Here is an 18,210-nt window from a genome sequence, read left to right on the forward strand (position 1 = left end):
AGTTGCCTGGATAGTTGATGCTGCTAAGGATTTATTGTTGATTTCTTTTAGATGGAATAAAGGGTATGCGATTATGCTTTTTGAAAAAAAGAGTCCTTATCTTTTAGAGATGCACCCTGAAAGATGTACAGGTTAATGACAGGCATGTGAGATATGCTTCAAATCATACAGAAGAGCTGGGGTGGGGTTGGGTATGGAAGAAACAAGATTGACCTTGACTTGAAAATTATTGAAGCTGGGTGGTAGGTACGTGGAGTTTCATGATGCTAGTCTATCTACTTGTGTGCATATTCAAAACTTCCATAATACTAAGCTAAAAAACAAAATCAAAAATCAAATTTGGGGGTCTGGCCTAGGCCACCTGGGCTTAAAATCCCAGCTCCACCATGCAGGCTGTGCCTCGGTTTGCCCATCTGTAAAATAGGGATGATAATAATAATAGTTCCTACATGCAGAGGTTACTCTATAATGTACTTAGAAACATGCAAACAAAGTGGCAGGCACTTTACATATTGCTGCCAGTCTTCACAACACCCTTTTCAGGGGAAGCTATGCCCATTTTACCAAGAGGCTACGTCGGCTGCCCCAGGTTGTCCAGCCAGACAAAAACCAAGACACATCCCAGGCTTGTCTGGCTCTTGCGTCCAGGCAGGATGTGAGTGCCGGAGCTGGGGACATGGGCCCAAAGTTTCCCTTCCTCTCTGCTTCTCTGTTCTTGGGGAATTCCAAGCTCTGCAGATCAACTCTAAGAAACATGTACCTCTCCCACTCTTTTCTAAAAAACGTATCACACTGACAGAGCCCAGAGCTCTGGAACTCTGAAGGTTGACTCCCTGGATTCCAAGGAGATCAGCCTCCCTCAGTGGAATTGGGCAGAGGGTAGCAGTCATGTGGCTCGGACAAGGCTGGTTTTTTTTTGAAGTATAGTTGATTTACAATGCTGTGTTAATTTCTGCTGTACAGCAAAGTGATTCAGTTATACATATATATCCATTCTTTTTCACATTCTTTTCCATTTATCACAGGATATGGAATATAGTTCCCTGACTATCCAGTAAGACCTTGTTGTTTATCCATTCTATATATACTAGCTTGCATCGGCTAATCCCAAACTTCCACTCCATCTCCCACCCCCCTCCCCCTTGGCAACCATAAGTCTGTTCTCTATGTCTGTGAGTCTGTTTCTGTTTCATAGATAAGTTCATTTGTGTCATATTTTAGATTCCACATATAAGCAATATATATGGTATTTGTTTTTCTTTTTCTGACTTAACTTACTGTGATAATCTCTAGGTCCATCCACGTTGCTGCAAATGGCAACATTGCCTCTGCTTGCATGCTTCTTAGAATGGGGAGCTCACTGCTTCCCCACAGCAGCTCACTTCCCCTCTAGGGACATGGTTCTACAAAGGTCTCCAGAACCACCTGGTACAATCTCTCATTCTCTCAATGAGGAAATGAAGTCCCAGCGTTGTCAAAGCATTTATCCAAGGTCACATGTGGCACTCGGTGATGGAGGCATGACTAGAACCCAGGGCTCTGATGCCCAGAGGCTTGCACCCTTCCATTTTTTTGCTATAGAGTCTCGGACAAGGGAGAGATCTCTGCTGGCTGAGAGGTCAAGGAAGGCTTCTCAAAGGAGGTGACATTTGAGATGGTCCTTGAAGGACGGCACTAGGTTGTGTCTTGATGTCCAAATTCTTTTTGTCCTGCCCACCATGCCTGTACCCTTCCCATGATATCTTACACTGAGCATGGCAAACACATGGGGAATAGAAGTTTGTTGACTGAATGAATGAATGAATGAATGGGCAGGAAGGCCACTCCCGGGAATTGAACAGGTACCAGTCCCTTAGGAGCCAAGGGCATCTTGTGGGGACCCTGTGCAGGAAGGGATAAAACTCCACCTGCCTCAAATATGGTGTTCACCACTTCTTTTGCACGCATCTTAGGCAGGACCCAAATCCCTTCATGCCACGAAGGAGTCTTTTCTCTGTGGTTGGCTCAGAGCCTCCATGGTGTTTTCCTCCCCCATGTTTTATAAACTAGGCTGGATGGGAAGACAGGTCATGGCACACACTTGCATGTGGCCAAAGCCCCAGGTCAGCCACCCTCTCCTCCCGCCCCAGCAGGGCCAGGGCCACCCCCGGGGCCACCAGGACATTCAAGGAGCTGGAGTGTCTACGGGGAAGTGAGCATCTTCAGCTCACCAAGTCCGAGCCGTTCCTGAGCAAAGGCTTTTCTGGAAAACACACTCCCGCTGGACCCTGAATGGTTTCTGCTTTACCCTTTTGCAAAGATTTCTATTTCTTCCCATTATAAATTATTTACATGCTTGTAACAGAAACCCCAGAACATACAGGAAAGTGGGAAGAGAACATCATTCTTTCAAAACATTTTTAATTGGAGTATAGCTGATTTACAATATTGTGCTAGTTTCTGGTGTACAACAAAGTGATTCAGTTATATATATATATATATATATATATATATATGTGTGTGTATATACGTATTTCCTTTTCCAGATTATTTTCTGTTATAGTTTATTATAAAATATTGAATATCTGTGCTATACAACAGGACCTTGTTTATCTATTTTATATATGGTAGTGTGTATCTGTTAATCCCCAACTCCTAACTTATCCCTCTCCCACTTCCCCTTTGGTAACCATGAGTTTGTTTTCTATGTCTGTGAATCTGTTTCTGTTCTGTAAATAAGTTCATTTGTATCATCTTTTAGATTCCACATAAAGGTGATATCATATGATATTTGTCTTTCTCTGACTTAATATGATCATCTCTAGGTCCGTCCATTTTGCTGCAAATGGCATTATTTCATTCATTTTTGTATGGCTGAGTAATATTCCATTGCATATATGTACCACATCTCCTTTATCCATTCCTCTGTTGATGGACACTTAGGCTGCTTCCATGTCTTGGCTATTGTAAATAGTGCTGCAATGAACATTGGGGTGCATGTATCTTTTTGGATTAGAATTTTCTCCAGATATATGCCCAGAAGTGGGATTGCTGGATCATATGGTAACTCTATTTTTAGTTTTTTAAGGAACCTCCATGCTGTTGTCCATAGTGGCTGCACCAACTTACATTCCCACCAACGGTGTAGGAGGGTTCCCTTTTCTCCACATCTTCTCCAGTGTGTATTATGTGTAGTCTTTTTGATGACGGTCATTCCGACTGTGTGAGGTGATACCTCATTGTAGTTTTGATTTGCATTTCTCTAATGATTAGTGATGTTGAGCATCTTTTCATGTGCCTATTGGCCATCTGTAGGTCTTCTTTAGAGAAATGTCTATTTAGGTCTTCTGCCCATTTTTTGTTTTTTGTTATTGAGTTGTATGAGCTCTTTGTACATTTTGAGATTAAGCCCTGTCGGCCACATCGTTTTGCACATATTTTCTTCCAGAAGGACATCTTTCTAATCACATAAAGGCAGCAGCTCGTAACATTTTGGTGTGTGCCCTCACCATTCCTTTGCATGGGCTGTGGGTATGAGTTTGGGGTTTTGAACATGTTCACAATCAGACATTAGCACACAGCCCTGTCTCTACATGGGATGGCAGCAGCTGTAGGATGATAAAAACAAAAACAAAAAAAACACAAAACAAACAAACAAACAAAACACAGGGGGCTTAGATCCCGTAATTCCAGGACCTGGGTTCAAGGTCGAGCTCTGCCACTAACTGGCTGTGTGTCCTGGGATAATGTCCACCATCTCTGGGCCTCCGTGCCCACTTATATAACAGGGGCCTGATGAAGCAGTGTCCAAGAGCCCTTCCCACCCTAATATTCCAGGATCCTGTCATGTTAACCCAGGAGGAGTTTCCGGAGCAGGAGAAGGAAGGAGGAATATGCTGGGTATAGGAACCCATGCTTCCATTAAGACGGCCACTTGGGCTCTGTCCCCAGTGGCCCCAGACCTGTGAGTGTGTCCCAACCCCTGGTCACCTCTGGCCTGGAAGAGACCCCTAAGAGGCCACTCCTGGAGGAGACGGGCCAGGCCGTGGCTCTTTCTGCAGGCTGGCATTTACTCACTGTGCGGCTTTAGGCATCTCCTCACCTCTCTGAGCCTCAGTTTCCCCCTTTGTCATGAGGGGTTGGAGGTAGACTGAACACTTTCTTTTTAAGTAGAACTTTTTCTCCCAATAAAATTGTTTGCAGAAACCTAATACAGAGCAGAGAGGAAGGAAACCCTGACATGTATAGAGCATTTAAAATGTGTCAGGCATTGTTCTAGGCACTTAATATTCATTAACCTTCCTATACTCACAGCAACCCCAAAGTGGGTGCTCTTAGCTTCCCATTTGACAGATGAAGAAGCTGAGACCCTGAGGGGCTGGGATGCTCGTCCAAGGTTATACACAGCTAGTAAGTGTTGGGATTGGGATTCTGAGCTGGTTGTATCTCAGTCATGAAACCCCAGGTCCCTTGTCTTTCCAACCCCTTAGGGACATCTCGGGGCACCCAACCCATGCTCTTACACACACACACACACACACGCGCACACACACACACACACACACACACACACACACTGTGTCTTGCCTTCTGCAGTTCCAATCAAGGTCCAAACCACAAGTGACTGGCGAGATTGAGACACTGAGCTTTCCTGCCTCCAAAACCCACATTACCAAATGGTCCCAGGGACCGAGTCCCACGGGCTGCCAATTTCTAGCCCTGTGCGAATCCCCCTGCCACCTCCACATGGCCAGCTGGGCCCTTGTCTGAGCTGCCCACCTGCAGCTAGCTACCTGCACAAAACTTCTTCCCTTGAGGAATGAAGTCACAGTGCCCCCTCCAGGCCAGGGACAGCCAAGCCTGCAAGCCCACTTAATCCCTCAACTATTCCGAGCGTGGGGGGCCTCGCACCTGGAACTTCGACGACGGGGAGAGGCTTTCTGATGCCTCGGGGCTTGGAGTCAGGCAGACCTGGGTTTGAATCCTGGCCCTGCCTCTGGCTAGCTTTGTGAACTTGAACTATCTCAGGTTACCTAGCTAAACCTCTGCCTTCATGTCTGGTATATGGGAATAATGATGTATCAACCACACAGTACAGTCTTGAGGATGTAGCAGGAAGGGCACACAGCAAGTTCTTCCATTTCCCTTCGCCTCTACCCTGCAGATGTGTCTGCTGGGGAGAAAAAGAAAAGTAGGGATCGCCCTGCCCTCTATCAGGTCAGTCAATGATCATTTATTGAGTACCTAATAGGCATCGGGCACAGAACAGAGCAAAGAAGAAGCAACATAAGCATCTCTGATAGACCTGCCCTAAATGAATGTCACGGAGAAGGAGGGGGGAAGAGAAGGAAGAGAACTCCACTGCTCAAGGGCGTTCAGCAGAGAAGAAGAGCCAGTGGGAGAAATGTATTAACAGCTTTATTGCAAGGAGCTGGATTACTTAGTTGCAGGGCTGGCTAGGCAGGTCCAGAATCCATAGGTAAGGTGGTCAGGAGAGGAAGGCCAGAACTCTTGGATATGCACTGAAGCTGCTGTTCCCAAGTGGAATTTCTTCTTCTGGGAAACCTCAGTTCCGCTCTTAAGGTCTTTCAACTGATTAAGCCAGGCCCACCCAGATACTGGAGGATAATCTCCCTTAATTAAAGTCTGATGAGGGGCTTCAATAACATCTACAAAGCCTTTACAGCGACACCTAGACCAGTATTAGATTGAATAACTGGGGACTGTAGCCTAGATATGTTGACACATAAAACCAGCCATCGTAGGCCACTTAAGGAGGAGGTTCCGTGGAAGGGCTGGTGACTCAGCTGGTGTCACCTTCAGGCAGAGGGCCGAGAAGGGCACTCAGGCAGGAGGGGCAGCGCCAGCAAAGGCAGGGGTGGTGGGAACCTAAGAAATATCCTTGGGATAATCCTGATGGAGCCCCATGGAAATACATTACATACGAAGGGATCGGAATCGAGGAATGGGTTCATAAACCACAATATACCAATACAATGCGTTCTTTTAAAGGCATCCTTAGGACAACAATGGGACAACACGGAAAAATCCCCTTGATGCGATATTCTACGTAAAACCACAGGAGATGAAAAGCTGGTTGAGTGTGGATATAAAAAGAGCTGTTTGGGGATAGAACTCTGAGAGATTCTAGTATTTTTAAAAAAATATTTATTTATTTAGTTGCACGGGGTCTTAGTTGCAACAGGCAGGCTTCTTAGTTGTGGCATGCAAACTCTTAGTTGCCGCATATGGGACCTAGTTCCCTGACCAGGGATTGAACCCAGGCCCCCTGCAATGTGAGAGTGGAGTCTTATCCACTGCACCACCAGGGAAGTCCCAAGAGCATAGTATTTTTAAATGCTCTTTACTGTGGTCATATTATCTTTTAAGACAAAAAGGGAGATGTTATTTTTTTTAAGGGGAAGGATGGTTTTAGGATATCAGATAAAGTGGCTCACTCGTTAAAACTACAGAGCCCAAGGTGAGGGAAACAGGATGTGCTGAACAGAATAGGCGAACAGTAAGAAACAAGGAACAGATGAAGCCCAGCAGGAGCCTGGGGTGTGTGAGGGGGAACAGTCAGGGAGGCACACCCCGTCCTCGGCTGCAGAAAGCAGGTGGGGAGAGAGGCTCCGCTTCTCAAGGCTCCCCCCCCGCTTCCCGCCACCCCACCTCCGCCCCCATAAGTGTTTCCAAAACATTCCAGGCCCACAAAGTGCCCAAACGCAAGAAGGGCCCACGTGGATGTCTAAGGTTGAATGGATCTTCTGATTCAGCTCTTTAGGTGTTCCTGGAACCTAGGTTGAATTCCCAGAACCCCATCCTTCCCCAACAGACAGCTCGGACCTTTTCTCAGGGAAAAGGAGAAAAAGCCCCTTGGAAACTGTACTCAGGCCACACTTCTCCCTACAGACAGCATCCGTACTCAGCGATCACATAAAGGCAGATTTTAGAGGAGAACATTTATTCCGGGGAGAAGTCCAGAGAAGGGCTCTGAGCTGAGATTCGGGAGACCTTGGTTCTTTGTAGCTCTGGCCTTGACTCCAATTTGCTGGGTGGTCTGAGAGATTTTACTTATTTATGGAGTAAATGTTTTCCAAGAGACTGGGATGTGCAAAACACAGCAGCAGGCACGGCGGAGGGTGGAAAGACGATCAAGGCAGGTGTATTTAATATAACGGGACAGGAGCATGCGTGCATCCACACACAGACACACACAAGGCTATCACTGTGAGAGGGGATGCAAAAGGCGGAAGGGGACCGCACTCCCGACAGGATAGAACTGTGCGGTCTCAAGGGTTCCCCTGGAGCAGCAGGCTGGTGATGTCCCAGCGACACACTCATCTCTCCATCCAGCTGTGGAACTGTGTCTGCAAACCTCAGCTGGGCTGTGGGTGGGAGAGCAGGCCACGTGGGGGGCTCCTACAGCAGACGGGCCCGCCTGGGGGGTGGAGGTGAAGCAGCACCCATCCTGGACACGTTCACTGCATGCTTCGTGCATTGGACATGGATTCACTCATCTATCCCTCACAGCCGCCCTAGGTGGTGAGAGCTCTTTTTATTCTAACCCCCATTTTACAGTTGAGAAAAACGAGGCACCACGAGGTTACATAATGACCCGATAGAGGGGGACCCAATTCCAGGTCTGGCTCCAGAGCCGGTAAGCCTGACCGCGGGGCTGGGTTTCCCGTTTGTGACGTGAGTTTCCAGCTAGACTCCTCGGGCTGTGTTTCCCTCATTCGGTCATTCCACGCACAGGTTCTGACGTCTATGTCACCTGTACAGCTACTTCTTTAATAGCAACTCACTTCTGAACTGGTAATTCCATATCACCAACTTAAATGGAAAATGAGTATCATTTGTCACCAAAAAAAAAAGCCTGTAAAAATAAATACAATGGGCGAGAAACAATCCGGTTAAAGTCTGGCTAGATTTGGGGGCCAGCCCAGGCGCTGGGCCTTCTGTCTTTGTTGAAAGGTGGGTTATAAACACCAGAGAGATGCTGAAGACACTTTCTCCAGGGCTAACCCAGAGGAGTGGCTCAACGATTCGAGGTTATTTACCATCCAGTCCACAACCCTCGCTTTGGGAAATACCTCCTATCTCCAACACACCGCCACAAAACATGGAGCACGAGTTGGCTACAGGTTCAGGGGCTCCATACAAGGCAAATCCTGGTCCTTGAGAAAGTGACACTGTGTGTCCTGGGGTGGCCACAGCCGCAGAGCCCTCAGACATGGATTCTTGGGGAACCAGAACAGACTCCCTCTGAGGCTAAAATGGAAATGCTCTCTGCAGCGCCAAGAGCCAGTGTTTATGTGATTCAGCCAAAGGAAATACTTTTTTTTTTTTTTTAATTTATTTAATATTTGGCTGTGTTGTGTCTTCGTTGCTGCGCGCAGGCTTTCTCTAGTTGCTGCAGGCGGGGGCCGCCCCTCGTTGCGATGCGCGGGCTTCTCACCGCGGTGGCCTCTCCCGTTGCGGAGCACGGGCTCCAGGCTCGCGGGCCTAGCCGCTCCGCGGCACGTGGGATCCTCCCGGACCAGGGCTTAGAACTCGTGTCCCCTGCATTAGCAGGCGGACTCCCAACCACTGCGCCACCAGGGAAGCCCAAAGGAAATACTTCTAAAGTAAGTCTTCTTGGACCAATTTTGAGGGAGAATGTTAGATGTTTCTTCTAAAGCATCAGTTTGCAAAACAAGGGGAAAGCCCAGCTGCGGAGTCATCGGCCCAGCGCCCGGACCCAGACAGGAGGATCAGAGTAGAGGCGGGAGGCGGCATGGGTCCATCCCCCCCGCCCCACCCCCGCTCCCACCCCCAGCTGTGTCGATGAGGACTCCGAGGCGCAGGGAGCTAAAGGGACTCCCTCAAATAACACCCAGAACTGTACACCTGATTGCCACCACCCTCAGCGCCGATGTGCCCGCCACACCACGCCCGCGCGCTTCCCCCAACAGTCCCTTAAATAGTTCTCTGACATCTGAGTCAGCGTCCAGTAGGAAAGAGAGGGCACATTCAAACCAGCTAACACTGGTTAGCGGAAGAGAATTTTAACAGAGGGTCTATTTTCTGCCTGTAGACAGCGCGTAGGGACACTGCCAGGGCCTCAGAGCTAGAGCAGCAGAGGTCTCGGCAGACGATCCACTCGTCCCTCCCTCCCTCCCTTCGGGCCTGAGGCCTGAGTGGCAAGAGGAGGTGGCATTTATCAGCATCACTGGACAGCGAGTTGGAAAGGGCCCCGATAGGAGCTGTGAATCGGGCCGGGCCCAGCCAGCCCCTGGAGGCCCCCAAAGGAGGGAGCTGGGAGCCGGCACCCCATCCTCATTCTCCTCCCTCCCTCGGCCTCCTGCTGGTGCCCCCATGGGCCAAAACCCATGGGAAGCCAGATGGCACCATCTCATCCCCAGGGAGTGGTCTCCACACTCCCGGGACAGGGCTGGGGAGAAGCAGGGGGTGATGGATGCTCCCACACGTGGAGCAGATGCAGAGAATCTAGAGTCGCCTCAGACTCCTACCTTCTCCCTGGTCCTCAAACTGCCTGCTCTCCGCACACCTGAAAGAGAAAAGCCCTCAGCTTTGTTTTGAACGGGAGAGCAATGCTGACAGTCATTAGCAAACAGTTAGGGTCCAGTTGGGCTGATCCTGCCAGATCTGGGGACACCTGGCCGTGCAGACCCATAACAGAGGGCAGTGAGGGAGGGCTGCCATCCCCCCAGGGTGACAGAGTTGGGAGACCCTGGGTTAGCTATGCGGCTGTCGCTGTCTTGGTGGAAATGGTGACCTCAGCAGGCAGGCTGAGGTCCCTCAGCTGGACAGAGAGCCCCATGGGGGCCAGGGAAGCTCGGCTTCACTCTTCCCCACCTAATCTCCAGCACCAGAAAAACACTGAATAATTGCCGTTGAGGAATGAATGATCTGAATACATGACCTCTGACCCCTAGTTGAATTTTCTTTCCATGGGCCCAGCTGGGCCCCTCAGAAAAGCATTCTACTAGGTCTTTCTTCCCTTCCCCTAACCCCCCTCCTCGAAAAATCAAAAGGACTTGCTGTGCATTGCGTCTCTTGCAAGTTCAAAATCCTGACCTCAGCTTAGCTTGGGGGTTTGGGGAAACCTTTTCTGGGTGTTAACTGAAGATCTTTGGTTTTATTTCCTGCTTACCAACCCCGTCTTTTTTTTTTTTTTTTTTTTTTCCTAATGTGTTCAAATTTCCAGAATTGTCTGCTAACTGATCTCCACCTCCCACAACTGCATTGGGAGAGCTGGGCTTCTGGAAGCCGGGTGCGCAGGGTCTGCACAGGCTCCTCTAGCTGAGAAGCTGCTGAAACCTAGGGCAGGGCAGATGCGTGGCTAAACACACGCACACACGCACACACACACGCATGCATGTGCCCAGCTTTTCACACCCTTCCCAGACAGCCAGAGGTCACATGGGATACTGGCCCGAGCTCCAGGTCTGGCACCAGAAGGGTTGAAGTCCCACCTCCACCTCTTACCAGCAGCGGCAGTTGGATAAGTCACCCCACCTCTCTGCACCTCGTTTCTTCCTCTGCAAGGCAAGCGTGCGGCCAATGCCTACCTCCCTGAGAGTGCAGTTGAACTTGAAGAGGGAGAGGGAGGTTGCATCAGTGCAAGCCCCACGGGGCAGAAAGGCCGGCACTTTTCCCCGGGGCTCAGGTGAGGACCCGGCTCAGAACTTGAGAGCACGTTGCAGCACTGACCAGAGCTGTGGATTGGAAACACCCCTCTGTATTCGTCTATTAGGCTCGAAGGCCCTGGAGATCCTGTGTCTAATTCATCTCCGTTGCATCAGGGCGAGCCTGTCCTCCAGCCCAGCCCCCTCCCCTGAGCTCCAGACCCACGTGCAAGTCTCTAAGCACTTCAAACCTTACAGGTTCAAGTCTAACCACATGATCCTGTCTCTCCAAGCTAGCCCTTCCCATTCATTCCCTTCATAGGAGACAGCAGCACCAGGATGGGGGTGGCAGCATTCCTTATCCTCATTTCCAACCTCTCCATGTCCAATTCTGCTCCAGACATGTCAGTGTTCCTCCCTAAACGCCTCTGGACTCGATCCTCTACAGTCTCCATCATCCTGTGCCTAGACAAACGGGCAGCAACTGCCCCTGTGGCTCCCCCACAATCCAGCCACCAGGGCCTAACACACATCCGCACCCAGCGTCTTCCTGCCCCAGGGCCTTTGCACCTGCTGCTCCTTCTGTCCAGACATCCTCCACCACCATCCTTTCACCCAGTTTACTCCTGCTCACCCTCGGGTCTCATAACAAATATCCACTCAGCCCCTGCCCGTGGCTGGATTAGAACCCCACCTTCCATGCTGTCACGGGACCTTGCATTTTATTTCATAGGATTTATGTCAGTTTTCAGTAACTTAGTGACTGGGTCGTGTCTGGCTTCTCCATGAGACCATAAGCCCACGGAGGACAGGCACTGTGCCTGTCCTCACATTACGTCCTGGCACCCAGTGTGTGATGGGCGCTTAATGAATATTTGTTAAGCGAAGGCCTCCATTTCTCTCCCCTAGTGGAGAACGCGTGTGTTTTATGGTCCCCGGTCCCACCACCTAACTGTCTTTTCTCCTCCAGTCAGCCTGGGCAGGCCGTTACTCACGTCCCCCTCTGAGTCCTAGTGTGTCCTCTGCCTGGAGGAGATCAATGATCCAACCTGTTCATGAGGACGCCGCGCCCACCACTGCGTCTTTCAGCTGAGTCAAAGGGATTCCTCGATTTACTATTTATGGGGCAGAGGGGAGGGGACAAGCCGGAGAACACCTAGGAGAGCACGCCCTTCCTCTCCGGGACAACACGTGAAGCACCAGGCAATGTTAAACCCAAAGACAAAAGTTCTCAAGGGCTGGGGAGGCTGGTGTTCCAATCCCCAAAGGCCTGCCGGGGGCGGAGGGCGTGGATTGTTCTGTTTGAGGGAGGGGTGTGCAGGAGGAGAAGCACACATTACACAGGTGGTCACGTGTGAATGACCCCAGGTGAACGTGAAAAGAAAGATTGAAATTCTGAAGTCAACACAAGAAATCAGACAGAGATGTGGCATGTCTCCAATGGAGACGGGACATCTCCAACACAAGGCTGACCTCTGGGGAAGGTCTGAACACTCTAAAGAGAGAATGTGGGGGGGGAATTGATCCCGAGTGGAAGCAGAGGAAAGGGAGAGTCAGTCCTGAGGGGGGGCAGTGTTAGGAAGACAAAGGGGGAGCTGGGCCCAGCTGGGCCTCTAGGTCCTGTGTCGGGTGTGACCTACTATGGACATGACCAGATGGCCATCTCAGCTGGGGTCATGGAACACGAGCCCTATAACTCCCAGTCAAGCACTCCCCAGGCCACCTTCTAATGATCCTGTGGCTTCTCAGAGCAGGTGTGGGCCAGGTGCCATCCCGTTGGCTAGGAACTACCTTGTGGGGGAAATTAACAAGCAGCGTGTGGTGTGACACTTGAGCGTCTAGAGAGCTGGACCATGAGAGACAGCAGCGCCCCAGGTCTGGGGCACTAAGGAAACAAGTTTTTTGTACCTGCAGAAATCGGGCCAAAGCCTGGACCAAGGGGACCACGTAGGGGAGGTCTTACTTTCAGAGGCTCTGCAGAGAAGCCTGCCCGTTTCCATGGGTCAGAAATTTAGGGTCCAGTGGGGATGGCTTGTCTCTGTTCTGTGATGTCTGGGGCCTCAGCTGGAAGACTCACAGGCCGAGGGAACAGAATCTAACCGAAGGCTTCACTGGGGCCAGAGGATCCATGACCAAGGTGGCAAGTTGGTTCCTCTCCATGGAGCCTCTCCATGTGGCTGCTTGAGTGTCCTCACAACATGGCGGCTAGCCTCCCCCTGAGTAAGCAACCCAAGAGGCCAAGGAAGGAGCTGCAAAGCCTCTTATGCCTTAGTCTTGGATGTCACACACTGTCACTGCCACCACGGGTGGGAAGCAAGTCACTAAGTCTGGCCACATTCACTGGAAGAGGAATTAGACTCCACCCTTTGAAAGGAGGAGTATCGAAGAATTTGTGGACATATTAAAACCACCCTCCACTAGGAGGGCCTTTCTAGAGCGTATTTCCAATAGGGACAAAGCCTCACTTTCTCAGCACCCATTGAAGACTGTCCTTATCCCCTTATTCAACCGCATCACTTGCCACTTCCCACCTCCCCATCCAACATCTAGTCCACCTGCCAGAACACACCAGCGGCTTCCCCACTTCTGTGCCTCTGCTCAAGCTGCTCCTTCTGCCTGATCTGCCCTCCTTCCTTCTTGGCCCCTGCTGACATGCTCTTCATCCTCTGAGACCCAGCTCCAGAGTTACCTCCAACCTCCTCCCCCCACATCTGTGTCCCTTGCCCCTCCTCCCACCCCTCGGCGCTCATTGCGCACACCGGGTGGCAGGTGTTGGGAGCTCGGGCAGGGCAGGAGACGTGTGGTGTTCCCCTCTGGGTCCCTAGAGCCAAGGTGGAGCTCAGCACAGAGGAGATGCTCAAGAAGCATTTAAAGATAAATTGCATCAATGAATGAGTTCATCACACGTCTCCAGTCTGGCCCCTCAAAGCCAGCCAGCTGCTCCAGGACGTTTTCTGGGAAATCCCAGAGACAATCAGCAGATTCTTTCCCATGATCTATTGCTCAGCTCCTCCCCCACGAGCCTACCCAACAATCAATTGCCCAGGAAGAGCCCTTCCACCTCCACCTTCCTTCATCCACCCCACGGAGCACTAGGAAAGTGCCCAGTTAGTCCTGCCCTTTGCATTGTGCTTTTAGTTTTTCAATGTGTCTTCATACCTACTCTTTGATTTAAACCTTGCAAGAGCCATGCAAGGCAAGCCAGGGAGAGAGCAAGACTCTACAACAATAAGGTGGAAGCTCAGAAAGGTCAAGCAATTTACCCAAGACAACACAGCTAGGGTTGGAGCCAAAGTCTATCAAAACCCCATGCCTCTTTGCTGAAGTCGGAGAGGAACTCCCAGAAAGTGAACTGCCCCCTGGGCTGAGTCTCACTTCTGGTCTGAGTTAAGAGTGAAAGAGGAGCCAGTGGGTTAATGATGGAATCACCAATATAAGAGCAAGAATCTGCCAACAGTGGTGCTGGAGTTTGACATTGGTTATTTTAATAAGTTTACAAAAAACAGGTAATTATTCATGTTTATTGAATCAAGTGCAGTGCTTGGGGCTTTCTGCACCTTGTCTCAGGTCCCCACCACAACCCTGAGAAGATTTTGTTATTCCCATTTTACAAGGTAGAACATTAAGGTTCAGAGAGGTTAATTAACTTACCCAAGGTCACACAGCTAATGAATGAGCCAGGACTGAACCCAGAGGACTGTCCGGCTCCAAAGCCCCTTCCCCTCCCTTTTCATCAAGCAACCTCCGCTCATCATCAATGCTACACTGATAGAAGGTACGGAAGCATGATGCTGCCCTCTGCCAGAAGGAGACAGGGAGTGGGCAGATGGACTGTGGTCTCCGAGCCAGGTTGGAATCTCCCTGTCTGACATGATATCACTTTTCTCTTCTAATAAATTGCTCACCCATGGCCAGGCCACAAGAGGCTGAAAGAGACCAGCGCCCTTGTGGGGGTGGGGGCCTGTGATAAGGAAGGAATATGCTGTGTATCCTCCCATCATGGAAGCTTCGAGGAGGTCCAGGGTCTAACACTCACGCTTGTTAGTCTGGGTGACGGATGCTGGTCAAGTACACATCCCAGTGGAGCCTGGAGGCGAAGAACAAGAGCTCTCAGTTTAAGTCCAAGGAGCAGAGGAGCCTTTCCAGGACCCTGGGGACACAGGTGTGCATGAACTGCCTCTGAACACCACACAGAAAGGGCCTGGGTTTCACCCCTGACTTTGCCTTCTGGAAGCATCTCCCCCTCCTTCTGCACCAGTTGTTTCTCCTTCCTCTTGTGACCTTGAGGTGTAACTGCCTCTTTTCCAATTTCTTGCAGCGCCAAAATGTTCAATGTCACCTTGCAAGCCCTTGAACCTGCTCTCAACGGGACCCCTCCCCAGAGCAGCAGCTGCGTCCACTCCGACTGGTGGAGCTGGCTGAACACCATCCAGTCCCCCTTCCTCTGGGTCCTCTTCATACTGGCAGCTCTCGAGAACGCCTTCGTCCTCAGTGTCTTCTGCCTGCACAGGAGCAGCTGCACGGTGGCGGAGGTCTACCTGGGCAATCTGGCCGTGGCTGACCTGCTCTTGGCCTGCGGGCTGCCCTTCTGGGCCATCACCATCACCAACAACTTCGACTGGCTCTTTGGGGAAGTCCTCTGCCGCGTGGTGAACACCGTGCTCTACATGAATCTCTACAGCAGCATCTACTTCCTCATGCTGGTGAGCATTGACCGCTACCTGGCCCTGGTGAAGACCATGTCCGTGGGCCGGATGCGCAGGGTGCGCTGGGCCAGACTCTACAGCCTGGTGATCTGGGGCTGCTCGCTCTTCCTGAGCGTGCCCATGCTGGTCTTCCGGACCATGCGGGAGTACGGGGCCGAGGGCCACAACGTCACCGCCTGCGTCATCATCTACCCGTCCCGCAGCTGGGAGGTCTTCACCAACAGCCTCCTGAACTCCGTGGGCTTCCTGCTGCCCCTGAGCGTCACCACCTTCTGCACCGTGCACATCATACGCATGCTGCGCAACAACGAGATGCAGAAGTTCAAGGAGACCCAGACGGAGAGGAAAGCCACTGTGCTGGTCCTGGCCGTGCTGCTACTGTTCATCGCCTGCTGGCTGCCCTTCCAGATCAGCACCTTCCTGGACACGCTGCAGCGCCTCGACATCCTCTCCAGCTGCTGGGACGAGCACGTGGTCGACGTCTTCACGCAGATCGCGTCCTACGTGGCCTATAGCAACAGCTGCCTCAACCCGCTGGTGTACGTGATCGTGGGCAAGAGCTTCCGCAAGAAGTCGCGGGAGGTGTACGGGCGGCTGTGCCGGCAAGGGTGCTGCGGGGCAGAGCCCAGCCAGACGGAGAACTCCATGGGCACGCTGCGGACCTCCATCTCAGTGGAATGCCAGATTCACAAACTGTCGTAGTGGGTGGGAAGCAGCCAGTGAGCAGATGTCACCAGGGCTACTAACGCGGGTGAAGATTATTGCACAGTGATTCTCAGGATGTGACCCAGGAGGAATGGAAGGAATCCCAAGTGTGACCTTGGACAGTGGGTCGGTGTCTCCAGTAAATGTCTTCCCGGCTCCAGTTGCAGATAACAAGGCTGTGAGGTTGGAGGGATCTGGTACACAGCCAAGGGCTCCAGAAACACAAGAGTATTATTGTTCTTATTTGCTGCCACCCCTAGACCAGTCTGCTGCTTCCCAGGAGTGGAGGGAGCCTGGGGGTAGGGACAGGAGTGACCGAGCTTCCCTCCCATGCGGTGTCCCACCTTGCCCCAGCACGACAGCTCAGATCTCCAGAAATGCCACCCAGCTTTGGTGCAGCAGCTGAGTGCCCGCGCAGGGCTCAGCTGAAGTTCTGCCTTGGGTTTCTTCAATCCACTCAGCTAGGACCTTGGAGGATGATTTCTCAGGTTGATGAAGGTTAAACTCTGAGAGACCCATGGTGTGAATCTGGAGACCAGGATTCTTTCATTCCCCTCATGGAAAGACAAGTGGTCTGTACCAAAGAAGAACCCAATAAGCACTTATCCAGCACTTGCTGTATACGCAGCCTTGAGCACTGTGGGTAAGAGAAGAAAAAGAAAGTACAGTCTCGGTCCTGAAGGAACTTGCAGACTCATGTGGGGATAAGTCAGCACCTGCAGCCACGGTCAAGCAAGGCACTGTGGGTGGGGCAGAGCAGAGGGGTGAGGAGAGCCCGCCCCAGCTCAGCCTATAACTGGTTGCACGTGGCTGTGTCCCTGTCTCGGTTTCCTCCTCTGTAACACGAGGCTGTTGGGGGATTAAAGGAGCTAACAGGCATAAAAGTACTTTGACAAATGAAAGGTGCTATGTAAATGTGAGGCATTATTACGCCCACAGAACAGGAATAAATTTATTATAAGGAGAAAGACAAAGGTTCAGCAAAAGATCCGTAGAGGAGAATCGGTAGCTAATGGTGGGGTGTAAAGCACCCATCAGTGTCTGACACATACTAGGTGCTCAATATGTTAGCTCCCTTCCACCACCTGTCCTTCCCATCAACGTGCACACACACACACACACACACACGCGAGCGTGCGCACACACAAGCGTCTTCAGTGGAGGTGGAAGAACGCCCTCCCCAACCCGTAGATCATTTGCCCAAAGAAGCAACTGCAGAGGGGTCCGCGGCTCTGCCTCCTGTGGGCGGGGCAGGGGCGGGTCGTTGTGCCGAAGGGCGGGGTGGGCAGTGATGGACGGGGCGGAAAGCCGGTACCAGGTGTCAGGCAGGATGAAACTGGACCAGCATCCTTGGCCAGAGGCTTAAGACACAGCCCTAGCCCCAAGCCCGAGGTCCTCCAGGCGGAATTCGTTTCTTCTTTTTCTACACGTTTTATAATCTGCCTTCTGTGGCCGGCCCACGTGGAGATAACGGAGAACGCACCTCCCAGGCGCCAACATCAAGCCCTCAGAGTCTAGGCAGGGAGGCACACTCAGTAGCAATGGAGTTCGGGACGCGTAATGCAGGCAGCGCCCTGGAAGCACTCACTCGATCATCACCATCATCATCATCATCATCATCACCATCACCATCATCACCATCAGAATGATGCCCACAAGTGTGCAAGGGAGCTAACTCATCCGAGGGACTTCGCTCACGGATGGGGCATGACTCAGGGAAGTCTGCAATCTGGAGGAGTCTGAGCGGGGCTCTCAGCAGGTGTAAACAGGCTGGGAAGGCCTCCCTCTCAGCTCCCTCCTATCTCCCTCCCACCCCAGCCAGGCAGCACGAGCGGCCCTCAACTCCTGACCCTCCTTGGCCCCAGCGAGCTGGTGAGATGGGGAGAAGCCCAGAGGGGCCTATGGTGGCCTCAGAACCAAGCGCTGGGCCCAGCTCCTGAGTCTGTCCTGGCCAGGGCGGGTGAGGGCCCAGTGCAGGATTGCCAACTGCCCACCAGGTGCCCCAATGGGAACTAGTGCTGGTGATGCAGGCTCCCGCCGATGATGCAGCCATTGATGATTCAAAGGTGCAGTCTCCAGCTGTGACCCGCACAGCACATTCCATACCTCCTAGTTACTCAATCCCCGGGCCCGCTGCGGAGCCCCACACAGCCCTGACCTCTGACCAAAGCCCCTGAGAATGCTGG

The 18,210-nt window shown here is 51.6% G+C and overlaps 1 protein-coding gene across 1 annotated transcript in view; it reads left to right on the top strand.

Moving 5' to 3' along the window:
- The window catches only part of BDKRB2 (bradykinin receptor B2), a 32,845-nt gene extending 15,140 nt beyond the window's left edge, over positions 1 to 17,705 (top strand). The window contains exon 2 of the mRNA XM_022576162.2: positions 14,932 to 17,705. Coding sequence (XP_022431870.1) covers positions 14,939 to 16,021 — 1,083 coding nt within the window. The 5' untranslated portion in view covers positions 14,932 to 14,938 and the 3' untranslated portion in view covers positions 16,022 to 17,705. The remainder of the gene's footprint in view (positions 1 to 14,931) is intronic.
- Positions 17,706 to 18,210: the final 505 nt, after the last annotated feature.

This window comes from Delphinapterus leucas, chromosome 2, assembly GCF_059928025.1.
Source record: "Delphinapterus leucas isolate spDelLeu-1000000601 "Yukka" chromosome 2, BTC_Dleu_Yukka2, whole genome shotgun sequence".
In the NCBI taxonomy this organism is placed as follows: Eukaryota; Metazoa; Chordata; class Mammalia; order Artiodactyla; family Monodontidae; genus Delphinapterus; species Delphinapterus leucas.